At 41.6% G+C, this 27,366-nt stretch overlaps 1 protein-coding gene across 3 annotated transcripts in view; it reads left to right on the plus strand.

The window, feature by feature from the left end:
- SEMA3C (semaphorin 3C) overlaps positions 1-27,366 on the plus strand; it is a 200,543-nt gene that overhangs the window by 140,168 nt on the left and 33,009 nt on the right. For all 3 annotated transcript variants that reach the window (XM_075558481.1, XM_075558480.1, XM_075558482.1), the window contains 2 exons: positions 631-775; positions 13,657-13,879. In XM_075558481.1, coding sequence (XP_075414596.1) covers positions 631-775; positions 13,657-13,879 — 368 coding nt within the window. The remainder of the gene's footprint in view (positions 1-630; positions 776-13,656; positions 13,880-27,366) is intronic.

Below are 27,366 nucleotides of genomic sequence, written 5' to 3' on the forward strand. Positions count from 1 at the left end.
AAATATAATGGCATCTTTTCAAAGTAGTGGGTTTAACTCATCTGTGTAAATGGTGATTAAACCACACCACACTCCCTGCCGTGGAGTTGCTTCTGACGCACCGTGACCTCAGAGGACGTGGCAGAGCGGCCCTGTGGGCTTCTAAGACTGGAACTTTTCACAGGAGTAGAAGCCCTCCACTTTCTCCCTTGAAGCAGCTGGTGGTTTTGAACAGCTGCCCTCATGGTTCACAGCCAAATAGATAACCACTAGTAATCATGATTTGGAATGCAAATTCAGGTACTTAATACAATCACCAATTCTTTTGCAGTAGGTTCTAAGATAGGCTAGTGAGACACTTCATTGTTCCTATTTCTTGGAAACTTTGAAAGGAAATTTTCTATGATTTCCTTTTGATCTACTATTTCCAGTGACAAATTAAGTGCTTATACATAAATACCTTACATGCCTTGTATAAAAGCACTGTGAGTGTTTCAATTTTACATTTATGTGTCGAAACATTCGGTTTTTCTAAAATGAATCATCTCAATGTTCGATCACAATCATTGCCATTGCTTTCTTAAAGGCTGTATTTCAGTATAGAAATGTCCAGTATACAGAGTACTGATCTCTTTCTACTCTCCATCTCAGTTCCGTGTTTAAAGGCTCCGCGGTGTGTGTGTATCACTTATCTGATATACAGACTGTGTTTAATGGACCTTTTGCCCACAAAGAAGGGCCTAATCACCAGCTGATTTCCTATCAAGGCAGAATTCCGTACCCACGCCCTGGAACCGTAAGTATCCAAGAAGAAAAATCTTCGTTATATTACTTTTGTAAAACCTATAATTTAACAAGAAAGTATCATGTTGTATTTGTTCAGTGCACCCATGGGCTTACTGCATATTTGTTACCATTGTTAATAGGTTCCAAATTACTGGAGAACTACCTACTTAAGGGTTTCTTGGTTGTCCTCTTTCCAAAAGCAGACGGTCAGTGCTTTCTTTGCGGGAGCCACTTTGAACCACCAGTCATTAGATTCGCAGCCAAGTGCGAGCTCTTGCTCTACAGCCCTGTATTTCATTTGCCTCAATACGTAAAATGATGCGAGAATAACTCAGAAAGAGTTTATGTGGAAATAGATGAATGGATATTTGTATTAAAATTAAGCATTACCTATTTCTTCAAAAAGAACATGCTTATTAAGTGTGAGCAGATAATTGCAACGAATGTCATTAAAATACAATGTTTACAAGTTATAACATGTAAATCAGAACTTTTTAATTATGAGCAACTTGAGCAAGTAGAAGTTGCTCGAATTGGAATTATTGTTCTTGAGGCATGCATGAATTAGTAGCATTTATGTCATGCTATAGGAGTAATAATAAGGATTATATTGAGTATGAACTTTGGTCATCTTTATAGGACAAAAAGGATAAAATTCTGAAGTGGTCGTGGTTGTTGGTTTGCCTTATATAATGCTTCGTCTTTTGCTTATGTATGTACTTGTGTCTCAATTAAAGGACATGTAGATTAGCTAAAGAGAGGATATGAAAGACTGTACTTGTCACACGAGCGAGGTGAAGTTCTAAGGCATAGTTGTTGTTTTGACCGCCGGCTGGTGTGGACTCATAGCCATCTCCATGCTGGCGTCCAGCTGCAGCGTAGCTTCTCTTGGCGTACAGTCCGCATGATAGCAAGTCTTCTCGCATCTTTTGGTTTGCAGTACTGGCTAGCTTCAAACCAGGGCATCGAACCTCCTTGAACTTGTTCAGTCAAGGCTGACACATTGAAATTACAACAAAACCAAATTTGAAAATGGGACTTATAATAAGGTTAGGAAAAATTATGGATGGACTTGCTGAAATTGGAGACTTAGAAGAAGCATACTCTGTCTTCCAGGAGGTCCTGAGTGCAGTAGACTGGGTTTTTGCCAGGACTTTAGATAGCTACACGTATTGAAAGGGTAGTTATGGCTGGAGTCTTTGAGCTGGACACTGGATTTTTGTTGTTGTTTTGGAGGTGTTTTTTGAATTTTATGTTTTGGAAATCATTTTATTGGGGGCTCATACAATTCTTATCCCAATTCATCCATCCATCCATCCATCCATCCATCCATCCATCCATCCATCCATCCATCCGTCCGTCCATCCATCCATTGTGTGAAGCACATTTGTACATTTGTTGCCATCATCATTTCCAAAACATTTTTTTTCTACTTGAGCCCTTGGTATCAGCTTCTCAGTTTTCCCCTCCCCCACCACCTTCCCTCCCTCATGAACCCTTGATAATTTATCAGTTATTATGTTGTCATGTCTCACACGGACCGATGTCTCCCTTCACCCACTTTCCTTTTGCTCACCCCCCTGGGAGGTGGTGATAGGTAGATCATTGCGATCAGTTTCCCTTTTTTACCCCTATCTTCCCCTCCTGGTATGGCTCCTCTCAATATTTGTCCTGAGGGGTTAATCTGTCCTGGATTCTCTGTGTTTCCACCTCTTACCTGCACCAGTATACATGCTCTGGTTTAGCCCGATTTGTAAGTTAGAATTAGGGTCATGATAGTGAGGAGTGGGGGGAAGCATTAAAGAACTAGTGGAAAATTGTACGTTTCATCGGTACTATACTGTACCCTGACTGGCTCATCTCCCCACAACCCTTCTCCAAGGGGATGTCCAACTGCCTACAGATGGGCTTTGGGTCTCACTCCACACTCACTCCCCTCATTCACAATGATGTGATTTTTTTTTCTGGGTCTTTAATGCCTGATACCTTATTCCATCGACTCCTCGGTGATCTCACAGGCTGATACACTTCTTCCATGTGGGCTTTGTTGCTTCTCAGCTAGATGGCCACTTGTTTATATTCAAGCCTTTGAGACCCCAGATGATATATTTTTTGATAGCTGGGCACCATCAGCTTCTTCATCACATTTGCTTGTGCACCCATTTTGTATTTAGCTATCATGTTGGGAAGCTGAGCACCATGCAATGCCAGGTTAATAGAACAAAGTGTTCTTGAGTTGAGGGAGTACTTAAGTAGAGGCCCAATGTCCACCCGCTACCTTAATACTAAAGCCATAAATATATGCACAGAGATCTATTTCCCCATCATCATATATAAATATATTTACATATGTACATGCCTGTATGTAGATCTCTATAAATGCCCTTTGCCTCCTAGTTCTTTCCTCTATTTACTTTTACTTTCCTTTTGTCTCACTATCATGTTCAGCCTTCATTTGGGTTTCAGTAATTTTTCTCAGTTACATTGCCCTTGATCGAGCCCTGTGAGGCCTCCTACACCCTCCTTGACATCAATTTTAGATCACTTGTTGTTCCCTTGTCCCTGGGTTTGCTCAAACCCACTTCCTTTCCCCTGCCTCCCCCTCTGCCACGTCCCTCTGGAACTGTCAGTCCTGTGTTTTCTCTTCAGGTTTGTGTATCCTGCTTATCTTATCTAGACAGACATGCAGAGACAATAATATGCACAAAATCAAGACAGAGTAAAATAAAGCAAACTTGGCACCTTTGTTTTAACTGTGCTGGTTGGAAGATTTGGTTGCCATGCAAACACTCACACTAATGTTGTTTTCTAAGAAAATTAATGTCTAGCAAGGATAGATTAGTGGTTGCTTTGATCCTGGTCACCATTCTGGGACACTCAAAATGTATCACGAAGGGTTTCTCTGGATTTTCTTTGTTAATGATGACTTAAGCAAGAAGATTCAGTTCTAAACTCTCATTTGAAATGCTGACCTTTCCATCAGCCAAATGCTTCACATCCGCACCGCGAGGGCTGCTTACAGTAGACAGTGGTAATGAATGAAGATTGACTTTATGCAAGTAACGAGTTTATGAAACAGAGCCGTGACACTTACGTAAATAAAGAAGGGATAACAGGACATTTGCTTCATCAGAGTGCAGCACTTATCTCTGGACCTTGGCGTTCTCTTTGCTGAGACATGGTCACGATTCAGAATCCAGTCAGTGGCCGGGAGTCCGGGCTTTATGTTTGTTTGTTCTTCCTTCTTAGTTTGAGTGTTGAGTGTGCTTTTAGATGTCTATCCCACAGGCTCTTTACTAACATGATTTTAATGCATCCATTAGAGTGTATTTGCAATGTCTTGTTTGTCCTTTTATTTTCTCCTCATCCTCTCAGGGTTTTTGGTTTGTTTATTTTAAGAAAAAGGGAAGAAATTCATCGGATCCCATACGGGAAACCCTAAAGGGGCCCAGAATACCCTACAGTTTAGGCATGCCCAAGCAAAGCGTCACACCATTCTCTGTACCCCACGTCCCAGGGGGACTCCCCTTGAGCCAAGCCCCAAAGCCCCAGGTCTGGCTGGGGGTGAGGTAGGGGTTTTTCATATAAGGAAAAAACTTTCCTAAGCCTTAAAAAATTCTATGTATTTAATCAAAATTATAAGGAATGGACTTTAACTTTCTGACTAGGAAATTCAAAGATTCATCATTGACATGTATTTTATATATAACTGTTCACTTTTAATTAACCTTGGAAGGTTTATCAAATTTTCCACTTATTCATGAAAATATTATTCTTTTTAAAAACCATAATTAATCAGGTTTGGCAACAAAATCTTTTCAAATCACTTTGATGGTGATAAAGCAGTAGGAGTTGGAGCAAACATTTCATTATTTTTATACACAGGAAACAGAAGTCAACAAATATATCCAACGTAAAGTCCTTGAGGTTAAAGACTGTTGGCTGAACAGCTGGGACAACAAGGGAGAGTGGATGGGGACATTTAGCAACTTTCGACTGCCACTGTGTGTCCGTGGCTCTCTGTATTCCATTCAGTGTATATCATGAATTTCCAAATGAGATGAATCAATAATCACCTCATCCAAACAAGTCATATTCTTGAATATTACTTGGCATATGAAGTGATCCAGTTATAGCTCCATCTGAGTATAGACAATTAAGGTGTGTCTGTAATTGTTTAAAACTTAATCAGTGATTATAATTCATACAGGAGCAATTGCTGTTCCAACTGTTGATAGCAGCAAAATTCTATCTGTTCCTATGCAAATGAAACCTTAAGAAGAATTCTTCAGATAAAAAATAAAAGAATATTTTTAAAAAAATGGATGCTGGTTGAATCTGGGTTTAAGACCTCGGAGCTTCATGCAGTGTGTCTTGGAGCCAGACTGCATAAACTCAGAAGGGCAGATTGTGCACGTACCTCATTTCAACTAATAAGCATCAGAGTGGAAATTTGAAATTAGCTGTGGTGAAAATATTTACACTGTGGAAATTGTCATATGCTTCTAATCATGCTAGCTCATAAGTCACTTTAGCAGAAGCACGCTGAAACCCCCAAATCCAACCCACTGCCCTCCAGTGTGTGTCAGCTGATTATGACCCTGCCTAGGGTTTCCCGTGTACTGTCAATCCTTTTTATGGAGGCAGACAGTCTCATCTTGCATCTTTGGAGTGACTGGTGAGGTTTTGAACTGCTGACTTTGCAATGAAGAGCCAGACTTCTAACAAACAGTACCACCGGGACTCTGAGAACCACAGTGAGAAAACGATTTACAGAGAGTAGCAGATATTCTATATAAAGTCTAGGAATAGATACACTTTTTAGTAAAAGAAAAGAAATCAATACTAAATTAGAAAAATCCGCCAACTTTTTTTTTCTTTTTTTACTACTTTGGAGTTTCTAAGAAGACGCATTTTTCCTGTTGTAAAGCATTATGGAATCAGCCTTGGCTTAGTGACATGCAGCTGGTGCTGACTGTGAAAACAGGGAGTAGTCAGTGTTTGAGACATATTTCCTATGCTGTGGTTTTTTACATCTGGTGCTGAGGCCAGGGCAGCTCCTTAAAATTAAGCCAAAGAAGAATCATGAGATGAGTGACAGGGTGGGGAATAGCCTTCTGAACCCCTCCTGGAAAAAGTGTACCTCCCTGAAGATGTGGTCCCTCCGCCCTGCGGAGAGCAGCACATTCATGGTGCCAGGTGTTTGACTCAGCCTGGCTAGTGGCTGTCCCTCTCCTGGGCTCCTACCACTTCACATCCTGCTCACGCTGCCAGACTCTTGGCAGCTAAGTGACTCAACACTTCCTCTCTTGCCAAGGGTTAGGAATGTTACCTCTGAAGTCCTCCCAATGAAGGATCAACTGTGACTTTAACACCCCTCTGCATCCCCCCCTCACCCCCCACATACACACGACAGTCCATTTGCTAGCTCACCCTGTAAACATGACTGTTTTCTTAAAGAAATGACACAAGTAGGAATCATATGCTGCCACACTAGTGTGCCCTATAGGCACTCCTTTAAAAGCAGGATTGGTAACTGTGTTAGCAACCAGCCCGCCCACGTCAGTTGGAAGAAGCCTGCCAGTTGCATCAGAATGTTTTTCCATAAGTCATTCAAGTTTGTGGAAGAAACACGACACCTTTGGTGTGTTGCGAAGGGCAGCCAGACACAGCCGACTTCTCCTGTGGCCAAGTTAACGTGTCCCATTATTCCAGGGCCACGGGTGTAACGCTTCCGCAAGAGATATGTCTGTACATGCTATTCGATTAAAGCAGACCCTCACGAGAGTGTTCAGTTATAATAGGTCTATATATGGAGCAGAGCAACCTCCTACAGTTACAGTGCCTTGAACGAGTCTGGTACTTGATGCAGCAAAGGAGCGCAGAAAAGTCCTAATCGACAGTCGGCAGTGGCAAGGAAAGAGGGGCTCATTGCTGGAGTTTCTGCTGGTTGCACATCTTCAAGTTGCCCTTTAGGTTAGAAAGAGTGTGTTTTTTTTTTAAGATGTTGAAAAGATTCAGTTAGAAAAGCTCACGATAAAACTGAACATATAAGTAATACAGAGATGAAAAGTTAATGTGTCATATGATTATTCAAAAAAGGCAAGCACTACAGGCATTGTTATTGAAGTTAGAGGAGAGAGAGAGAGAGATCACAGGGAAAACAACTTTGTTTAGGGAGAGGACAGAAAGGTGCGGTGGAACTGCTGCGAAGGGCCCCTGGATCTAGAGGAGGGAACTAGAGAAGTTGTTTCAGGCGGATGATGTCGAAGATAAAAATTAGTACATGAGGTTGGTTAGCCTGCATGTGATGACAGGGCTGGCACAGAGGGTTCTGGAAGGCAATGAAAAATTAGTGTAAGAGAGATGAACGTTAGCTTGTACATAAAGACGTGTTCTCAACTGCATAATTATTTTAGGTCAAAAGAAACAGTCTATGGTATTTAGCATTTGAACACAAGTTCGGTTTCTCTCAGGACATCTTTCATAAGAACAATGGCCAAGATGCGTCCCGATCCTGGAACATCATTAAACCCTCTGTACCCACGGCTAATCCACCTGTGAAGAGTTAAGTGTCTGTCACCTCATGGCCCTTTCCTTCACTTTGGGATCTCTGATCTACAGTCTGGAAAGAGTGGCAGTTCTTGTTCTCAGAACCCTTGTTTTTTTACCTCTAAATCTCTGCACTGACTCTGACTGCTGTAAGCTTCAAATCTCCCTGTTAAGAATTACAGGCTTTGAAGCACATGCATCCAATCATCATGAACCGCACTGCAGTGTCTATTTTTCATTTCTCTACAATCTTTTACGTATAGGACTCAATTTTTATTTTGCCTTGAATATGTCCATTTTCCTTAGTAGAATATTTCTCTCTGGAAGACAGTGAACACATTGCTGCAGAATCAATTCCGAATCCTAGAAATGCGATGTAAGAATTCAGAGATGATCAGTGTCTACGCGCCCACACGACCACCTTCGTCTCCCATGGAGCGGCTGGTTGAGTCAAACTGATGATTTGTGGTTTGAGCCCAAGGCATATCTCCCCTGTACCAGAGCTCTCTCTAGAAAACAAAAAATGAAAAACCACCTTGCCACAGAGTTGACTCTGACTCATGACCAACCTGCTCACGGATTGTTGAGCCTGTACACGTTTACAGGAGCATACAAACACAACAGAACCATCACACTGACCACCATCAACTTGATTGGGACTCCTAACAACCCCGAAGGACAGAGTAGAACTGCCTATGGGTCTCCATGATAGGAACGCTTCAAGGGAGTGAAAAGTCTCATCATTCTCCCAGGGAGCACCTTGGTGATTTCAAACTGCTGACCTTGTGGTTAGCAGCCCAACTACACCACCGGGCCTCTTAGAAGAGCAAATAGCTTCCTCTTCCTCTGGTGGAACCGCTGGTGGGTTTACATTGACAACTTTGCACTTAGAAGACCAACTGCCTCCTCCACAGCACCTCCAGGCCTCCTTTAGAAGACACACCAAACCAAATTCACGGCCACTGAGTCCATTCCTGCGCACAGTGATCCGGCAGGACAGAGTAAACCGCACTGGTGTGTTTCTGAGGCTAAACATCAGTAAAGAAAAAGAAAGCGTCATCTTTTACCTTGTGCTTAGCAGCTCAAATTGTAACCCAGCATGCCACCAGTACCTCTTGGAGGTATTAAGCCCAAGCCAGAGCCAAACACAGTGCCATGGGATCTATGCCAGCTCAAAGCAACCCTAGAGGCTGGGACAGACCTACCCCTGTGAGGTTCCAAGTCTGTGACTATGGGCGCAGAAAGCCCGTCTTTCCCTTGGAGTAGCCAGTGGTTTTGAATTGCTGACTTTGCAGGGAGTAGACCAAGAGATATCAGCCTGATTAATAATCAAACGCGTCCATTTTATGACTGCATGGGTCAAGAGGTGAGGCACTTTCTCTAATATTTCACAAGATGATGGGGGAGCTAATCACAACCCATTTGTGCTTGAGGGCATTACACTGAGCAAGCAAAGAAGTGCTCGCGGAGACAACTTGCAAAGGACAGTCAACTTGTGTTCTGTTCCCATCATTGTCATTCATTCATTATCAACAAAGTTTATGGCATGACCAAAGGGAATTATTACTCTTATCCGATTATTCTATTATTATCCATAGAATTCTTCTATGATTTTGAAAATAATATTTTAGACGACACTAAGTGATAAGCAAGAAGTTCATTGAAATATGAAACAAATGGCCCAAATGGCTATGAATTTAAATTTCTGCGTGGGTATTGCAAAGTGTGGCATAGAACGGTGTCTGACATGCTCTAATTTCACAAGCGGGGAGGAGGAAACCTATCATGAGCCCAAGGCTTGTTGCTCTGAGGGAGAAGGATTACATGCCTTTACTCTCCAAACTTTTCACCAATTCCGACACCAAACATCTCACAGGGCCCACTGGACTTCTCTGCGGGATCTGACAATTCACTGCAAAACTCATAGACGTTGATCATAATTATGGGATTTGAAGGGAAGAAACAAGCTGCCGTTCAGCAGTTCAAGACAAGACTCACTCAGCCTACAGTTCTTCAATCGGAATACAGTTATTTCTTTCATGTTTACAGGCTTTTCCTGTTCCGCCCCTTAGCTTTTCTAGGCCCTGTAGTACCTTGCACAAGTGCTAGAAAGTTCGTTTAATCCTGCCAAGTGCTCAAAGGCACCCCTTTACCAGCAAGCCTGCTACCTGAAGGCACTCAGCTCTCATACTTTGGAAAGCCACTGCTCTGTCTCATGCCAGTCTCTTGGTTTGGATATCTCTTCTACTGATAATTCTCTGCCACTACTTTTCTTCTTCTCGTTTGTCACATTTCTGGTCATCTCCCTCTGTTTTGGGAATCAAGAATGTTCTCAGAACCAGGATCTCAGGTTCCCCCTGATGCTTTTTCTTGATGGTAGTGACATTACCCCTCTCTGCCTCTGGGGTGACTCGTGGTGAGCCTAGCAAAATTGTTGAAGACCGATTCCTACCTTAGGGTCTGTACATCCTAGTTGCATGTTCCCGTTCTGCAAGGCTGTCCCGTCCCATATTATTAGCAAACTATCGGTAGGCCATAGTCACTTCACGTGTTCATAACACTTTTCCGTCACTTGGTGGGAGATACAAAGTAGGCCGATAACCAGCAATTTACTACACCACAGAAGTTTTGTCTGTTTCACTGAAAAATAACAAATTTCAATCGATGAAGTATCTAGTAAACAAAACATGTTCACTTTTATGCTCTTACGTGTATATGAAAGCATTGGACTGCTAATCACAAGATTGTCAGATCTAATCTGCCAGCCATCACTGAGGAAATAGATCTGCTTCTATAAATACTGAGCACTTCAGAAGTCCTGTGTAGGGTGACTGAGTCATAATTGATTCAGTGGCAGAGGGCTTACTGGGAAAGAGAGGGGAAGAACAATCTCTGGCAATGAAAATGGTTAAGAGGCACGTGACTACTAAAAAGTTGGTGGTTTAAATTCATCCAGAGGTGACCAGAAGAAAGGTCTGATGATTGACATTTTCAACAAGCATGGAAAACCCTTTGGAGCACTGTTCTACTCGGGTCGGGGCTTGTCATACTCTGGAATCTACTCAAGTCAAATTGTAGAAGACCGTATAAGAACCTAGCTGGTTGGAAATTGCAAATTGCTAGTTTCCTCTGTGTATGGAACGTGTTCTCCGTGTGCTAAATCCACCGGCTGAAAAGAAAGCCGTCAGTTAGCAGTGCCAGTTCCTTTTGTGTTTATAAATATTGGAGCCAGGAGGTCTGCGTTTTGCTTTGAGTTGGTCTACATTCAACGACTCACTCTGTGTGTGTGCTTATATACACGTGCATACACACACACACCTTGCCTTTAGTTGCTATTTCGTAACAGTTTTCTAATTATTAGCATTTCTTTTTATATCTACAAATTGACGAACTTTTTATTACTAAAATAACTAAACTTCTTAGCCACCAAAAATAGTTTGTCTGAGGTTTAATTATCAAAGTAAAACACAGAAATGAGAAACTAATCATTTAATATTAGCACATGCTAGAAAAATACCCCCAAAGGAATGATGTCTAGTGAACTTCAGATTGTTTTAGAACTTGGAGATGCCGAGAGTTAAGGGGCATCTCGGCTTTACAAACCCATAATTGGTAGTGTCTTACGGATGGCTGGATCTATTTCAATTGTGCATGCATTGTGCTTTCCATGTTGTCATTCAGTGAGCAATATATTTCCCTTTTTCCACTTTGTGTGAAGAACGAGGACAGAAAATGCCCATAATTTGATACTTCACCGAAGTATGGAATGCATTCCTCAGCTGAGAACACCCTCCACTGAAATTCCTTGTCCTCATTTGGCCGGCACTGTGGCCAGTTTATGAACAGGGATATTTAAACATAATGCCTCTCTTTAAAGAAAATATGGTCCCAGATGAAAGTCAAGTTCATGGCGGTGCAGAAGAGGGGCTTAGTTTTATTTCTTCTTTCATTATCTTCCTTTGGTGAAGTCATTTAATTGCCTGTGAGGCCTTTCTATAAAAAGAGAACTACATTTACTGGTCCTGTAAAAAAAAAATGCTAGTAATGTTAATTGGTCAAATTTAGTCTAAAACTTGCATTCAGGATGATGCAGCCCATGTCTCACTGAGTGAGGTCATAGTAACAATTGGCTGAGTATTATTTGCCGTTGTGGGTCAGCCTCATACTCCCGATCCAGGGGCGCCACAACGATTGGAGAGTTGCAAGTTTTAGCCCAGAGTTTCCCTTGATGCTTTTGGCCCCAGGGTTTGTTTACCATTTTAGTTTGTCACTGAATCTGCATCGATGTTTTTGCAGCTTTCATAGAACTGTTCACATATTTATGTTTTGTGGAAATGTGGCTGCACTAAGCCTAAATGAGTATACTCCTTCTTGGAGCAAATGATTGAAAGTGAGTATCCACTGCCTCCTTCTGTGAAGCGCATGTGTCCCATTGCGTCCTCAAACCTTGTTGCTGGACCCCCTCACCTCTGGGCCCGAGGAGATGCTGTTGACGAAGACATGTTTATTTATGCTTTCCTTTGACTCTGACGCTCTTCTCTGAGGGGAGAAATCAAGACTTGAGTAGGAGTTCCATGTGGGGCTAGGGAAAAAATTAAAGAAACCTTTGGCAAAGTGCTTTGTTCCTGAAAGGAGAAATATTCAATATGAAACTGGTTTAATGGACAAAAATGCTTGTATGTGCTAAAGACTATACGCAGCAGTTTTGCACATATGTTTTCATACTCTGGCCCTAGTAGTGACTGAGTTTGAGTGCCAAGCTTTGGCAGTTCTCAATTTATGCTGGAATTTTGTCTCGGGACCCCTCCCCAGACCCCCTCAGGAGCCCTGTCTGGCTCTCTTTCCAGAATTGCTGATTCTTTCCAGGTAATCCTTTTCGTCGATCTCATTATTGCTTTCTGCCTATTACTAATCTACTCTGAATCTTGAGTCTCATCTTGTCACTTTACTAAAATTGCAGGCCAAATGTAATAGAATAATCCATTCATTCAACAACTGTTTATTCTGTATGTATTATTTGACAACTTTCTGAGGTGTCTGAAGTTGAAGCAAAACCTTAAAAGGTCCAATTTCCTTTTTAAAAACGTAGATAATAAATACACAAGCAACTAATATGTCTGGCTAGGTGATCAACTACTATAAAGAAAACTACATCAGAATAGGGAAATAGGTATAAGAGCAGTGATGGAGGGAGGGCGCTTTTGTTTACTGTTTCACCATCTATAAAGAGCTAACTTGGGGACTGTGCACTGAATGGAAACCATCGGCTTGGGGAATCCGGAAAGGGCTTGCTCACTGCCGTGGAGCCAGTGAGCCCCGGTGGCCTAGTGGCGATGCTTTAGGCTGTATTTCCAAAGGTCAGCAGCTCAAAGCTACGACGCCACTGGAGAAAGATGCCGTTTCCACTTCCATTATGGGTTAGAGTCTCAGAAACCTGGGGGTGGGAGGGGGCCAGTTCTACCCTGTCCTTACAGGGTCCCTGTGAGTCAGCATCCGTTTGATGGCAATCAGTAAGGTAAGACAAGGTAGAACTGCCCCTGTGAGTTTCTGAGAGGAGCGCTGTAAAAGTGGAAAGGCCTGTCTGTCTCCCTCAAAGCTGCTGGTGGTCTCGAACTGCTTGCTGACCTTCCGGATGCCCGGCCCACTCATACCCACTGTGCGGCCCCTGCTCCCTCCTGACAGGGCTGGCCAGTGTCTACCTTGCGGAAGAGACGCATGCTTGGACCGTTTCAGGTACAAGGACTGCTCAGAGAGAGAGGCTCAGGCCAGATGACGCAGGCGCTTGGCAGTCATATTAAGTGGTTGACGTCCTGGTCTAAGGGCAAGAGAACCAGTGGAGTCTTTTGTAGAAGGGGATTATCATGCATCGTTTAACTTCCTGCAACCTGAACTTCAACTTCAAGGACACTCTTTTGATAAGAAAAGATTAGATAAAATAAAGTTCTTGCATAGTAGGGCTCTGATTAAACTAACAATGATAACTCTAATTTTCTTTAACTATAGTAGCAACAGATTGTATTCACAAGTTTCATTTATGTTTCTCTGTTTTGTTCTGCTGTATATTTTTAATCAAAATGATACCTGGCAGAATATGAAATGATGGAAGAGAATGGTGAACGTTACATAGAAAATGATCTCTGTCCCTTTTTGAAAACAAATGGGCTAAAATATAATCAGATTTTGCAAAGCATATATTAATGATCTAAGATGGTAAAATCATGATTTAAATAGCATGTGCACTTAAAATAAGTTGTGCTTCTGAGTTTTATTTCTTAAATATAAACGTGTTTTAATTGTTTCAATTAAATGGTTCAATGTGTTTTCTTGAACCATTTTTAGTGCCCAGGGGGAGCGTTTACGCCGAATATGCGAACCACCAAGGAGTTCCCGGATGATGTTGTCACGTTTATCCGCAACCATCCGCTCATGTACAATTCCATCTACCCAGTGCACAGAAGGCCCTTGATTGTCCGCACAGGCACCGGCGACAAGTACACAAAGATAGCTGTGGACCGAGTCAACGCTGCTGACGGCAGATACCACGTCCTGTTTCTTGGAACAGGTAAGTATGGGGACTAGAAAATGCCACCCTTCATTTTAATGTCCATTAGAAAGTGTGTGTACAGGTACTGCGCTGTCTCTGAAAGGTCAGCCGTTCAAAACCACCAGCAGGTACCCAGGAGAGAGCTGTTTTCCCATAAACAGTTTCAGTCTGGGAAACTCCGGGGGCAGTTCTCCTCTGCCCGACAGGTTCACTGTGAGTCAGCATTGACTCGATGGCAGTGCCGGAGGGGAGACTGTGGTACTGGAACGTTCGCTGCTGCCCAAGCCCCGGTGAGTGATTTCCCTCCCAGTGGCTCACGCTCCGCACTGCGCATGGAACTGTGACAGACTGTAAGGTCCTTCGGGGAGCTGTGAGGATGAAGTGCGAGACCAGAGGATTAAAGCGTTCTGTGAACCTAGGACGCCCCGTACCGGGCATGCATTGTAGTGTGTGTGTTACAATAGTCAATCACTGGTTGAATAGCAGGATATATGTGAATGAATTTTTCTTTCAACTGAAGGGCGTTCTGACGTCTTCATAAATTACTTGGGCCATTTTCTAAGGATCATGATAAAAAAATATGTTCTAGATAACACTGAAAAGGGAATGCCCTCTGTAGTATAGAAGGCTCTTGTTAGCTTCAAATGTTGTAATGGAACTAGCTCAATAATTTACAAATTCTAGTCTTTGATAGACAAATGGAGTGAAACTGTTCTTCTTCATAACTTACATGAAATGGAGAGACTATATTTCTAGTGTTATAATACTGCCTCTGAAAGGATGGCCCCCAGACCAAAAGCATTAACATTGTTTGAGAATTTGTTAGAAATACAAATTCTTAGATGATGTCCCATGAAATCTTAGCATGAAACCCGCCCATTTGTGCTTTACTGGGTCCTCTTTCATGGTGCAACACGAAACTCTGAGAGTGACCTCTACAGAAAGACTTGTGCTGCAGATGAGACCGTTCACTGTAGATTTCCAAACTCCCGGACTGTGTTGCCAGTGGTGATTAAAGGAAATCTTTTACTTGTATTTTTTATATTACACTACCAGTGAATTAGATAGTTTTTCTAGTAGGATAGGGTAGCGCTATCGACGATGTCTGTTAATATCATCAACCATAGCAGCAGTGGCGTATGTAATCCGAGCCCAGGGATAAGTAGCACTATGACTTCAGTCAACTGATAGTCTGGGTGCTTTAAGCTAAGTACATTTTACAGTGTGGGTTCTTCATAAAGGTCTTATTATTTCACCTTGTGTGTGTGTGTGTGTGTTTGATGCTTAAAAGCCGGATTTAAGCCCTTCATTCTCTTATGATTTCTGTTTATGCTTTATTGAGATTGAAAGTCCCTAGTGTGTATATTTTGGAATCTTCTCCAACACTTTGATTTATCTGTGCTTTTTCTGGCCTGCTTTTCTCTAGTCTTGAATTTAAGGGATACTGTTCTCAGACTAATACATCCCACATTGCTCTCTATTTTCATGTCTTACCATCTTCTGAACTTCAATCAATTGTATCCGCATTCATTTATTTTCATTTAAAATATTTTACCTTTACTAAATCCTCCGTTTAAGACATCATGTGACATTTTAGAATCACTCTGTTCCTGTTGCTTTAATCACGTGTCATGTAATGCCCAGTTGCCCTTCCGCACCATCTCCTTCAGTAGCTCAGACTCCTGGCTGCCCATGAGTGTGAGTATTTCCCAGGTTTCCATCCATGTGACAATTGTTTTATACATTCCTTGGCCTTCTAATTCCGTCTCTTGATTTTAATGATCTATTCCATGGGAACAAATCCCCTCGGTATTTCTAGTCCGTGACATTTCCTGAGCATAAATTTTGCATTCATGACACACTTTTAGATGCCACACGTTGGATAACTAGTGACACGTCATACATCATGCTTCAAACTCAGTTTATTCTAAGACTCTCAATCACATAGTTACTTTCTTTATAGCCAATTTGGAGCAATGGCCTGGGGGCCATACAGGATCTCCTGCAGCTAACAAGAATCCAACGCCACATCTTCCCACAGGATGAGTCCTACGGGGCAGAGAGGGTACGTGCCTTCACCCTCTGTCCTTCTGTACTCTTGTCCAGCACAAACCAGCCCTCTCAAACCACTCTACTTACCGGTTCAGTTGGATAATCTTTAGCGATGGCCAAAAAGAAATCACAGAGAAGAGTCATAACCGTGGGTATTGATTAGGGAGGTTTAAAGGTCACCACAAGCAAAGATCAGAAAGCAATGATACGGAGAGCAGACTTTTGACCCCAGCAGTGTCTCTTCTAGCCATGACAGCAGGTAAGCTTTCTCTTGTTCTCAGACACTTAGCCACTGGGTCTCTTAGCATCTGCCCTGCTCAGTGTTACATGAACCCTCTAACATTGCGCAGCGCCTAAGAGCACCCTGCTCTGCTACCCAGCCTCCTGCCCGATGGCACTCAGCTTCACTTGTTCTGTAGGCTGTGAAGCCTGTGGCTGCCTTTCTTGGTCTCAATAGTGTGGCCAAAGGCACTTTTGCTGCCACCACAGCTTCAAGCTGGGAATCTCGCACATCCACAGGTGGCTCTTCTCGCTTGGTAACTGTGGGATTCTGTGTTCTTGTCTCTGAGATGGCTCAGATTTATACCCAGCAGAATGGCAACATTGACCAAAGCCTAAGATAGAGTCCTGTATAGCTTATTTGCGAGTTCTCACTCATTCACTTGGAATTGCAAAGACTAGGGACGGAAGAGCCTTTGATAATAATTTCACTTCAGCTTCTCATTCTTCCCAGGTTCTAGCTCCGTCTGATATATATAATTTCTAAGTAATTACGTAAGCTCAATGCAAACTTGTAAAGATGAATTGCAAATCCTCACTATTGTTTTTGCTAAATATTTAATTAAATGAATGGAAAACTTTATCTCGATGCTTTGATCTGCAAAGATGTAATCTCATTATGCATGAGTATAAATTACTTTTGGCTTCAATCATCCATTGTAGGATTTGCCTTTCAAAAATGGGTGTTTTTCCTGATGTGAGGTCATAATTTAGAGCCGCTATCTCCTTAATGTATTACACTAGCCAAAGAGATGGTTTTATTTTTTTGTAGTCTTTGAAGCTTGTCAATGGGAGACTTTGATGCCACCATGAGGTTGTTTCCTCATGGAACTCTGTGTAAGACACAGATATTTCATGGGTGAGATTCTGAAGAAGGCTTCAGAAGCAGTGCCCCCAGTTTCTTCATAGAGAGGGCAATGACAATCGTGCTTTTGCATATCCTTCAGTTTTGTTTTTTAACCACATATGTTTCTGACACCGTTACCCAGAGTTTTCATATTGCTATTTAAACACCCGTGTTCTTTTCAAAGCCAACATTTAGACATATGTTCTCAATTGTCATGGGAAATTCCACTAGCAATTGCTTACAAAGCCCCATGGGTCCCTGAGAGCCTGTCCTCACCGAGCAGGGCATGCTGTGGTGGTGGCTCGGCCACGGGCATCTCTCTGAGGTGACGGGAAGCCATGTCTCCCCGGAGCTGTATCCCATTGCTCTATCGAACTGTGCTGCAGTTTAGTTGAAGCCAGGGCTTTTAAGTTTACTTGAAACTCTCTCAACCATATTATCAATATAAAATATCTCTTGTCCAAGCAGTTTTTGGATGGCTGATGACATTTCTTCAGGGGAATTCTGCTGGGTTTGTTTACTACTACAAGTGAATAAAAGAGCCATTCTGGAAATGGCCTATGGGAGAATCACAAGTCATGGTTCCCATGATTTCTTAGCTTGTGTATCTTAATGTTCCAGGGAACTATAGGGCATTTCTTGTATGCTGGATACTAAACTTTTTGCCACAATGTTAATGCTTGTCTTGTGGCATCCACTGCTTCTGTCCCATCATGGGAAGTTTCAGGGAATTCCGTGAAGAATGGAGTTGTCAAAGAAGATGCCATAGGGAAAAGTTGTTTGGTGCTTCCGTTGGAACATTGGAACACCAATAGGGTATCTCGTAGCTGTTTCACCTTCAATATTATGAGTGGTAGTTCTGTAGGCTCACTGCCTGGGAACTGTTACAATTTGCCAAATACGATGCACTACTCTAGCGGTAATTGATTCATTGAGATTCTGCCCTTTCATTCTCATGAGCCTGATAGAAATTATTTTGTACGCTAATATATGCAGTGAAAAAGATGTGATCTTTATCACTTACAGTTTATATGCTAATGTTTGGGCTTGAGAAATTCTTAGGTGGAGTAACTGTTTTATAATTAACAGCCTAAAAGCTCCTGGTTTAACCACTCCCCAGCTGCATAATGGGAGAAAGTCCCGATAAAGAGATTCCATAAAGACTGCAGTCTAGATGATCCCGGGTAACAATTCTACTCCGGAACTCAAGAGGCCGATTGCTTTTGTTTGTTTGATTGTTTTCTTTTTTTAAAGTCATTTTATTGGGGACTCTTTCAGCTTTTATCACAATCCATACATACATACAATGTGTCAAACACATTTGTAGATATGTTGCCATTATCATTTCCAAACATTTTCATTCTACTGGAGCCCATGGTATCAGCTCATTTCTGCCCCCCACCCCCTTCCTCCCTCCCTCCCTCATGAATCCTTGATAATTTATAACTGTTATTTTCATGTCTTTACACTGACTGCTGTGTCCCTTCACTCACTTTTCTGTTGTCCATACCCCTGGAAGGGGGGGTTATATGTCGATCATTGTGATCAGTTCCCATTTTCTTCCTGCACGTTCCCTTTCCCCTCCTGATATCGCTACTTTCATTATTGGTCCCGAGGGGTTTAGCTGTCCTAGATTCCCTGTGTTGAGAATTCTTATCTGTACCGATGTACATGCTCTGACCTAGCCAGATTTGTAAGGCAGTATTGGATTGATGATAGTGGGGTTGAGGAAGCATTAAAGAACTACATGAAAGTTGTGTTTTTCATTGGTGCTATACTGCCCTCTAACTGGCTTATCTCTTCCTTGTGGCCCATCTCTAAGGGGATGGCCAATTGTCAACAGATGGGATTTGGTCTCCACTTCGCCCTCCCCCTCATTCACAATGATATGATTTTTTGTTCTGCATCTTTGATGCCTGATACCTGATCCTATGGACACCCCATGATCACACAGGTGGTGGGATTCTTCCATGTGGGCTTTGTTGCTTCTCAGCTAGATGGCCACTTATTTATCTTCAAGCTATTAAGACCCCAGACACTATATCTTTTGATATCCAGGCACCATCAGCTTATTTCGCCACATTTCCTTATGCACCCATTTTATCTTCAGCGATCATGTCAGGAAGGTGAACATCCCTGAATGGCAAGCTATCAGAACAAAGTGTTTTTGCATTGAGGGAGGACTTGAGTAGAAGCCCAGTGTCCATCTGCTATGGATTGTTTTTTAAGAGTATTTTGTTATGATTGAAAATTATTTTAAAAATCAAATTTATATGTATTAATAAAACTTTACTAGAACCCTGTCACACCTGTCAGTTTACTGGTAAAGATGAGCTGTTGCTATAGAGCCTAGATAAACCCCAAGAGTAAATAATTATTATTAAGCCTTTTTCAAAACAAAACAAAAACACCTGTGAGGTCTGCTTTGCTTAATAATTCTGCAATTTTAGAACAGCCAAGACTTTGTGAAGAAGCTGTCTTCTATGATGTGGGTATAATACAGGAATTCAGAAATGTTAGGAGCCCTGCTGACAGAGTGGGTTAAGTATTTGACTCTAACCACAAGGTCAGTGGTTCAAATTCATCAGCCCCTCTGTGGGAAGAAGATGAAGCCATCTAATCCATAAAGATGTCCAGAGTTGGAAGCCCTCTCTAAATAAATATATGTCCTTTTATCTTGAATTTTAAAATGTGCGATATTTCATTAAAATTTATACTGGGAACAAAGCTTACTGTAGTACTATTTACAGCCTCTTTCTTGCAATCACTTTTCCTAGAAAGGATCACAACATGGGAAAAATAAAAAGCTTTATGTTTTGTTTTATTTGATGCTAATTTTTAATGTGTTGCCATAGTGTTGTTGGATGGTTTTAGTTCTAAATATTAGAGCTGAGGGTATTTTTGATGTGACACATTGTTTTCTTTTGTTTTAAACTTCAGGATGATGGTAAAACAGCAGGCAAGGTTTTCATGGGATTAGCATGTGTATTTTAATGCTGCCACCTGCTGCTTATCTCCAGAGCATCTGTTCAAAGGAGGCGAGATTGCACAGCGAAGAAATGTTGCCTGTTTTCCTTTTGCTCCTGCAGTTATGAAAATATTTAAATTTCTGGGTCAGGGTCAGACAATCTGTGAAATTAATATGTTTATCACTCTATAGAAACCAAGATGCTGTGTGAGTTTTGAAGAAGGAGTAAGCAAGGATTACTGAAAATAGCTGTCATGATTTAGGATGATTTAATAACATTTTGATTTTTTAAAAATATAGGGTTAATATTTTCAGTGGCCTGTGAAAATTCACTTACTTTTCGCTTCTGCAACTGGAGGAACCAGAAGTTGGGAAGTTGGCTCCAGAGAGTCCTTTGAAAGTGGGGAGTTTTGAAGTGTGTGCTACATATGGGACTAGCGCCTTAAACTCCTTGCCTGCAATGTTCCAGGACAGCTGCCTTCATGGTAACTACCCAGTTCTGGCAGTTACAGCTCTGGGAATGACACACTCTTAATGAACTGCAGAGACAGGCATTTTTATTTTCAAGAATGTCCTAAAATACCCCAAGTAAAATTTGATAGCTAGAGCAGTGCATTTGAGTTCAGAAGTAGCTGCTGTCAGTGGGAAGCTGTGTGTGTCACTCGAAGGAGAATGTCTAGCCGTCCCCCTTCCTTAGCACTCAGCAACAAATATCTTTGTCAGTCACTGGGCTTTAATAAAATTGTGGTTCACTGCCTTCCCAAGTAGAATTTCAAAACCTTGCAGAGTTTACCAGAGTCTGCAGGGATTGTCACAGCAGGAAATGTTATTGGAGCAGAGTGGGATCATGGCTGAAATGACAGGAGGAAGAGGATAAATCATGGTTTGATAGTTACGTGGTCATGCAGAAGAGTCCAAAGAGAGAAATGTGTGAAGCCAAGCAAGTGAAAATACCCATATATAAAACACCCAGTGATGGATAATTCAGAGATGAATGTGTTCACACTTAAATTTGACCTCTCAAAGATAATTACGTAAGAAAGACATCACTAATTGCTGAACTATTTTCCTTCATGTATTCTTCAGAGTCACACATGTATCCAAACCCCAACCAAACTCACTGCAGTGGAGTCTATGCCGACTCCCCTCAGCTCCAAGGGGTAGAACTAACTGCCCCTTGCAGTTTTCAAGACTGTAACTGTGCACCGGAGTGGAGAGCCCACCTTGAAAGATAACGCGAAGTCTCTTACGTAATGAATACATAAATTGTAGGGTTGCCAGTTTGCTGACTTGGTGCCCTACTTACTGTACAAATGACAGCATTTCTTCAGGCTTCCAAAATATTTTATTACTGTATAGTGATGTTCCTTCAATTTATTTACAGGGCTTACCTTGTGCTAGGAATGTTATATACATAATCTCATTCAATCCTCTAAACCATTCTAAGAACAATTAGGAGAATCAGGCGAAAGACAGGACTTTAGCCTCCTGCAATGAGTTACAGTCTTGGAAACTCACAGGGGAGATTCTACCCTGTCCCACTGGTTGCTACGAGCTGGCATTGACTTGATGGCAATGTGTTTGGTTTGGGTAATTATGAAAAGGCCAGCGCCATGGGGCAAGAATGTTTGTCTAGGTCCATAGTACCTAGAATAGCACATCACTCAATGTCGTCTTCGGCAGGTACTGTTCAAACGATGCTTCTGGGAGATGGCAATTGCATAGCTATTTAGTAAATGCTACCACCAGACTGTAAACCCACTATGTCAGAGCTCCTACTATTGGGGAGCTGCTTACAGTGAAAGCAGCATTGTCACTACTTTATTTGAATGATGTCACTCACTTTAATCCACTCATCTGCTGGTTTTTTTATGTGATTAAAATGGATCTTAATGCAGGAGACTTGGAGTACAAACTTTGGAAGAGGCTAATATTTTGCACAATGACTGGGCTAGAATTTAACCTTTGACCAATTGAGGGTCTGCAGGGAAGGGGGAAAGGCTGTTCCATACGAGATAGAGAGAGATGCAGAAATGGAGCGGAAGTGATTGCGTCCATCAATCTTAGGATTCAGCTTATTTTAAAGTGGAGATTAATCTACTGTGAAAAGTCCTCGTCATGCACTCAGCAAAGCGCACACAAATAGCATTAAGAAGCCTCTGTTTACATCATGAAGACTCAGTTTATAATAATCTATATAGAAGCGTGGGCCAATTTGGAGGATTTCAGATAGCATTGTGATAGAGCAAGGAGATAGACTGTGTGTCATCCAGATGTGGGGCGCAAATGGATTTGCTCTGTATGGGTCCCGCAATTACTATGCAGTCTTGGGCACTCCTCAGGTGACATTAAACCAACTGCAATCAGATGTCAACCCTTCAACTATAAATGTGTGTAGGAAAATTTTCTACTTTGAAAGCATAAGCTTATGAGGTCTTTTGTCTGCTTTGGAGAATAAAGAGCCACCATATGTTCGTGTTCTGGATGTGCTGCCAAGGGCTTCTGAGGCTGACTTGGCGGCCTTGGTTTGAGAGAGGAGAACCGTAGCTTACTGCCCAGCCTGCCAGGCCCTCACTGCGGAGGCTCCAGAACGAGGACTAGTGCTCTCACTTGTGATGGGGCTGCTGTACGGAAGGCCAGCTTTTCAAGAATTTTTATTTATCTGGAACGAGTTCAAATTCTGAAAGATGGAAAGAGTGTTTAACTCTGAAATAAGAAGTGTAGTGTAAATGGGTGCAAACTAACTAGCACTGAAACTAGAGTGCGTGGGGTAGCCGGGGGTACGAGAGTCAGGCAGGCTTCACATTACTGAGTGGTTCACTTATTTTCCCTTTCCGGGGAATAATGCCCACTCCTCTACCCCCTCCCCAATGCCCTCTCTACCTGCATAAAAAGTCCTGGAACCTATGAATATGTCCCCTTACATGATGCATATGCTTTGCAGATGGAATTAGGTGTAAAGACTGGAATAGCGAGGTTTCCTAGGATTTCTAGGTGGACCCAACCAAGTGTTTAAAAGCAGAGAATAGTTCCAACTGCAGTCAGTTAGAAAGACACACAACCCTTGAAGATCGGAGACATATTATATTCCGGATTTCCAGTTAGCAGGAGAGGGACATAGGCTCAGGAATGCAATTGGTTTATAAAAACTGAGAAAGGTACGGGGATGGCTTTTTCCTACAGAATCCAAAAGAGAGTAGAGTTCTGCTGGTACCCTGAATTTAGCCCAGTGAAATTCATGTTGCATTTTGACTTGCATAACTGTGAGCTAGTAACTTATTCTTGTTTAAAGTATGAAGTGATGATAATTTGTTACACAGCAATAAAAATGGAACACAACTAACTTCATAAATCTAGCTTAATTGCAAGACTACACTAAAAGTATTTTTGATGTTTCTCTTAAGAATAATTAGAATAATAAATAGTAAATTATGATGTTTTAAAACTATTAAAAGCCCACACTAATTAATGAAAAAAAAGTTTATTTTCCATGATTCTTTCTCAAATGGACAGAGTGACATAATGATATATCACAAATCTGTCATTATTTTCCTTCATGGAAACATTTATTGAATCCTTTGCTTTCTAAAACATATGGCATACAAAGAAGACTAGCGATAGCTCTTTCCTTCAAGGAGTCCATGGACCACTAAGTTCATGGATCAATAAGGGAAGCAAGTCAACACAGTTTAACAGATATTTATTGAGCATCTATTATGTACCAATCGCTCAGTGGGGTTTGGAATATACCAATGTACCCAAAAAACTAAACTGAAATTACTGTTCTTGTGAAATTATATTCTACTGGGAGGAATATAAGTAATCATTGCATATTCTATTGAAAACTAAGAAGAACTTGAAGGAGATAAGCGAACCAAAATAATATCTCAGAAAAGCAGGATAAGCCATTTCTAGAAAGCGTGTGTTTAGTTTTAAAATACAGATGTAGGTCTCAGAGAAAGGATTGGCTTCTTGTAATAAGTTTTAGATAATTTTCTATTGCTGCATAATAAATTACTTCCTCTGACACACACACCCCCCTATTTTCCCACATCCCCTAAAAAGAATGGCTTAAAACTGCACACAGCTTCAGAGAATGCCTCTGGATGATGGCATGACTGGACATTCTGCTCAGGTTTTCACAAGATGCAGTCACCGTACAGAATAGGCTTCTGTTCTGTCTCTCCGTGTCTACTTCTAAACCCATGGGTTTGTGGATTAAATCCAGCCCCTTGCAGTTGTAGGACTAGCGTTCTCATCTAGTGGATCTAGTGGCTACTTGTAGTCTCCTGGCACGGGGCTATTTTCTCTGGTAGCTGAAATCATGAATCTTCTCCATCCTTGAGATTCTAAGCATTGAGTCTTTCCTTTTAGTAGGCTAAGACTTGGCATGAGTACACACACACACAGAGAAACACAGCAATAATGGGATTAACAACCCAACTTTGTTATATAATATTAGTTATGCAAGGATGTGACTCACTGAGAATCAGTGTGCCTGCTACTGTGATCTGAGCATATTTTAGATAGATCCTCCTAGCAGTGATGTAGAAGATTCAGTAAAGACAAGGAAAAGCAACTAGTTCAGATACTTTTTGCATGGTAAAGACAAGAAATAATCCAAACTCAAAATGGACATTGAGAGGGATTATCAGATTCAAGAGATATTTAGAAGGAAATTACCTACTGTTGGTACATTGATTTGAGAGAATTGAAAGGGTGCAACAATGTGTCTACAGTGTACTGTAGGTGCATGACTTGGAAAATAGATGCACTAGAAGACAGCTGATAAACAGATTTGGAACATAATGAATCCCTTCAAGAATTCATATCATTTCCTTTAGGTCCGTATGCATCGAGAACTGCATTAATTATTGTGTTAGTCTGGGCAAACTTGGGAAACAAATCCACAGAAATTCATATGTATATGAGAGAGTTTTATGTAAAGGGTAAGTGTACATTAAGAAAGCATCCCAACCCAGTGCTGCCTAAGCCCATAAATCCAACATTAGCGCATATGTCTGACACCAGTCTACAAAGTCCTCCTCCATTTAACAAAACACACACAATGATGCAACTGCAGGAGGAAAACTGAATCAGTGAGTGTGTAAGCATCTCATCACTGGCAGGGTTCTCCACACGGCTGCTCCAGCACCCAGGGCCGCATTGGGGTAGGTCCATGTGAATTCTTCTTGGGGATGTCTTGCAGGAAGAGAGCCTTGCCAGCTGAAGCAGGGAACTGGCTAAGGCAGCTGCACCCTGGACCGACCATCACAAAACAAGAGAACTGAGAACTAGAAAGGCGAGGCTCACCAAGCCATTTATGTCTACACCCTTGAATTAACCCCACATGTGTTAGTCAGCCATGTTGGCACAATAAACTTAACTATCTCAATTATCTCATTACAGCCTTATGGCAACACAATTAAACTAGAGTCATTCGGTCCATTTTAGCGTTTGTGAAACTGAGACATGGTCATCAGAGTAACCTCCTCCTTTTCAACACGTTAGAGGTCACGTGCAGCAGATTTCCTCAAAGCAAGGTAGCCTTTAATTCCATGACTGCTGCTAGATCAGTGTTGACAGTAGATTAAGCAAGACAAATCCTTACCAGCTTCGCTCTTTTCTCCATTTACCATGATGTTACTTACTGTTCCAGGTGTGAAGATTTTGGACTTCTGACACTGCATAGTAATTCCTGCTGAAGGCTTTCATCCTCTTTTCCTTTGCCTCAGTCCTCTGCAATCAAGAACACGCTTCATGGTTTCTCCTGACACCTACTTTTCTCTCTCCTTTCGTTCCTTTTCAATGACCCTTTGCTTTCCTCGTGCATGATGTTCTTCATACCATCCCACGGCTTCAGGTCTGCTGTCCTTGATGTTCAAGGCATCAAATCTGTCCTTGAGATGTTCTCAGAATTCAGGTGGAGTATACTCCAGAGCTTATTTTGACTCTCGTGGACTTGTTTCCATTTTCTTCAGTTGGAACCTGAACTTACACATGAGTAATTACCAGTCTCTTCTTCAATCAGCCTCTGGTCTGCTTTTAGCTGCTGACATTGAATTTCTACTTAGTTTCTACCCACAGATGATGTAGTCACTTCGGTGTCTGTGTATTTCACCCAGCGAAAAAAGATATTGGTGATGAAGGAGTGGCTGGTCATTCAAAATCCTATCATGTGATCTCCACGTTTCCTCCTATCATAAAGGCCATGTTTTCCAACTACAGTTCCTTCCCTTTTTGGTTCCAGTTTTGCAATCAAATCAATAATTATCGATGCATCTTGATTCCAACTTTATCCATTTCTGATAGAAAATGTTGGCAAAATTATTCAATTCCCAAATCGCTATATTTAGCGTTTCATGCATAAATTTGATGAATAGTTCTATTGACTAGATATCCACAGTAGATGGATAGCTGATGTGCTATCTCAGACAGCGTTGTACTTCAAAATTGACCTTGACATATCTTTTTGACAATGAATGTGATTCCATTCCTGGAAGAGTAAATCATAGGATGTTCAGATTCAAATTGGTCAATACCAGTCCATTCCAGCTAACTAAAGTTTAGGATATCAATCTTGATTGGTCCTTTTCATTTTGACAACTTCAAATTTCCTAGATTGATACTTTGTACATTGCAAGTTCTAATTATTAATAGATTTTTGTAACTGTGTCTTCTCCGTTGGAGTCATTCCTCATCAGCAAAAAATGGCCCTGAATACTTTACTCCCAATGGCTTTCCTCCATCATGTCATTATGATGGACAGTGACCCGGGAAGACAGCTCTTCCTCATTCATATATTTGAGTGGCTTCTAACCTGAGCGGCTCATCTCCTGCCACCACTTCCTACAATGGTCCACTGCTCTGATCGAGGTGGTCGGTCATTGACCCTGTCCAGCTGCGATCCACACGGTTCCCAGAGGGTAATTGCCGTGACGGGGACAGCCCGTTCATCATCTGTAGCCTGAAAGCGGCACACAAGCCACCATCGTAGGAAAAACTGACAGACAAGTGCATGGACAGATGTTTCTTCTAGTTCAGTTTCACTGATTTTGAAAAGGAATGCATGACTGCCTCCTCTATATTTAAAATATGGTGAGTAAAGTAGGCTAATTAGTGACCATAAGATACATTAATGTTCAGATGAGGAAATTTCTCAAAAATGAAGGATTATTTCTAATTTTGCATGTGGGAAAATTAGTTATATAGATAGATACATATATATTAATAACATTGCGTCTGTTCCCACTCAGAGTAACTGTATTTAGGGCTACCAGTAGACAAATCTTTGCAGGAGCAGAGTCTCATTTCCTTCCCTCAGCAAAGCTGGTGGATTTGACCTGTGATTAGCAGCCT

This window comes from Tenrec ecaudatus, chromosome 9 (assembly GCF_050624435.1).
Source record: "Tenrec ecaudatus isolate mTenEca1 chromosome 9, mTenEca1.hap1, whole genome shotgun sequence".
Classification (NCBI taxonomy): domain Eukaryota; kingdom Metazoa; phylum Chordata; class Mammalia; order Afrosoricida; family Tenrecidae; genus Tenrec; species Tenrec ecaudatus.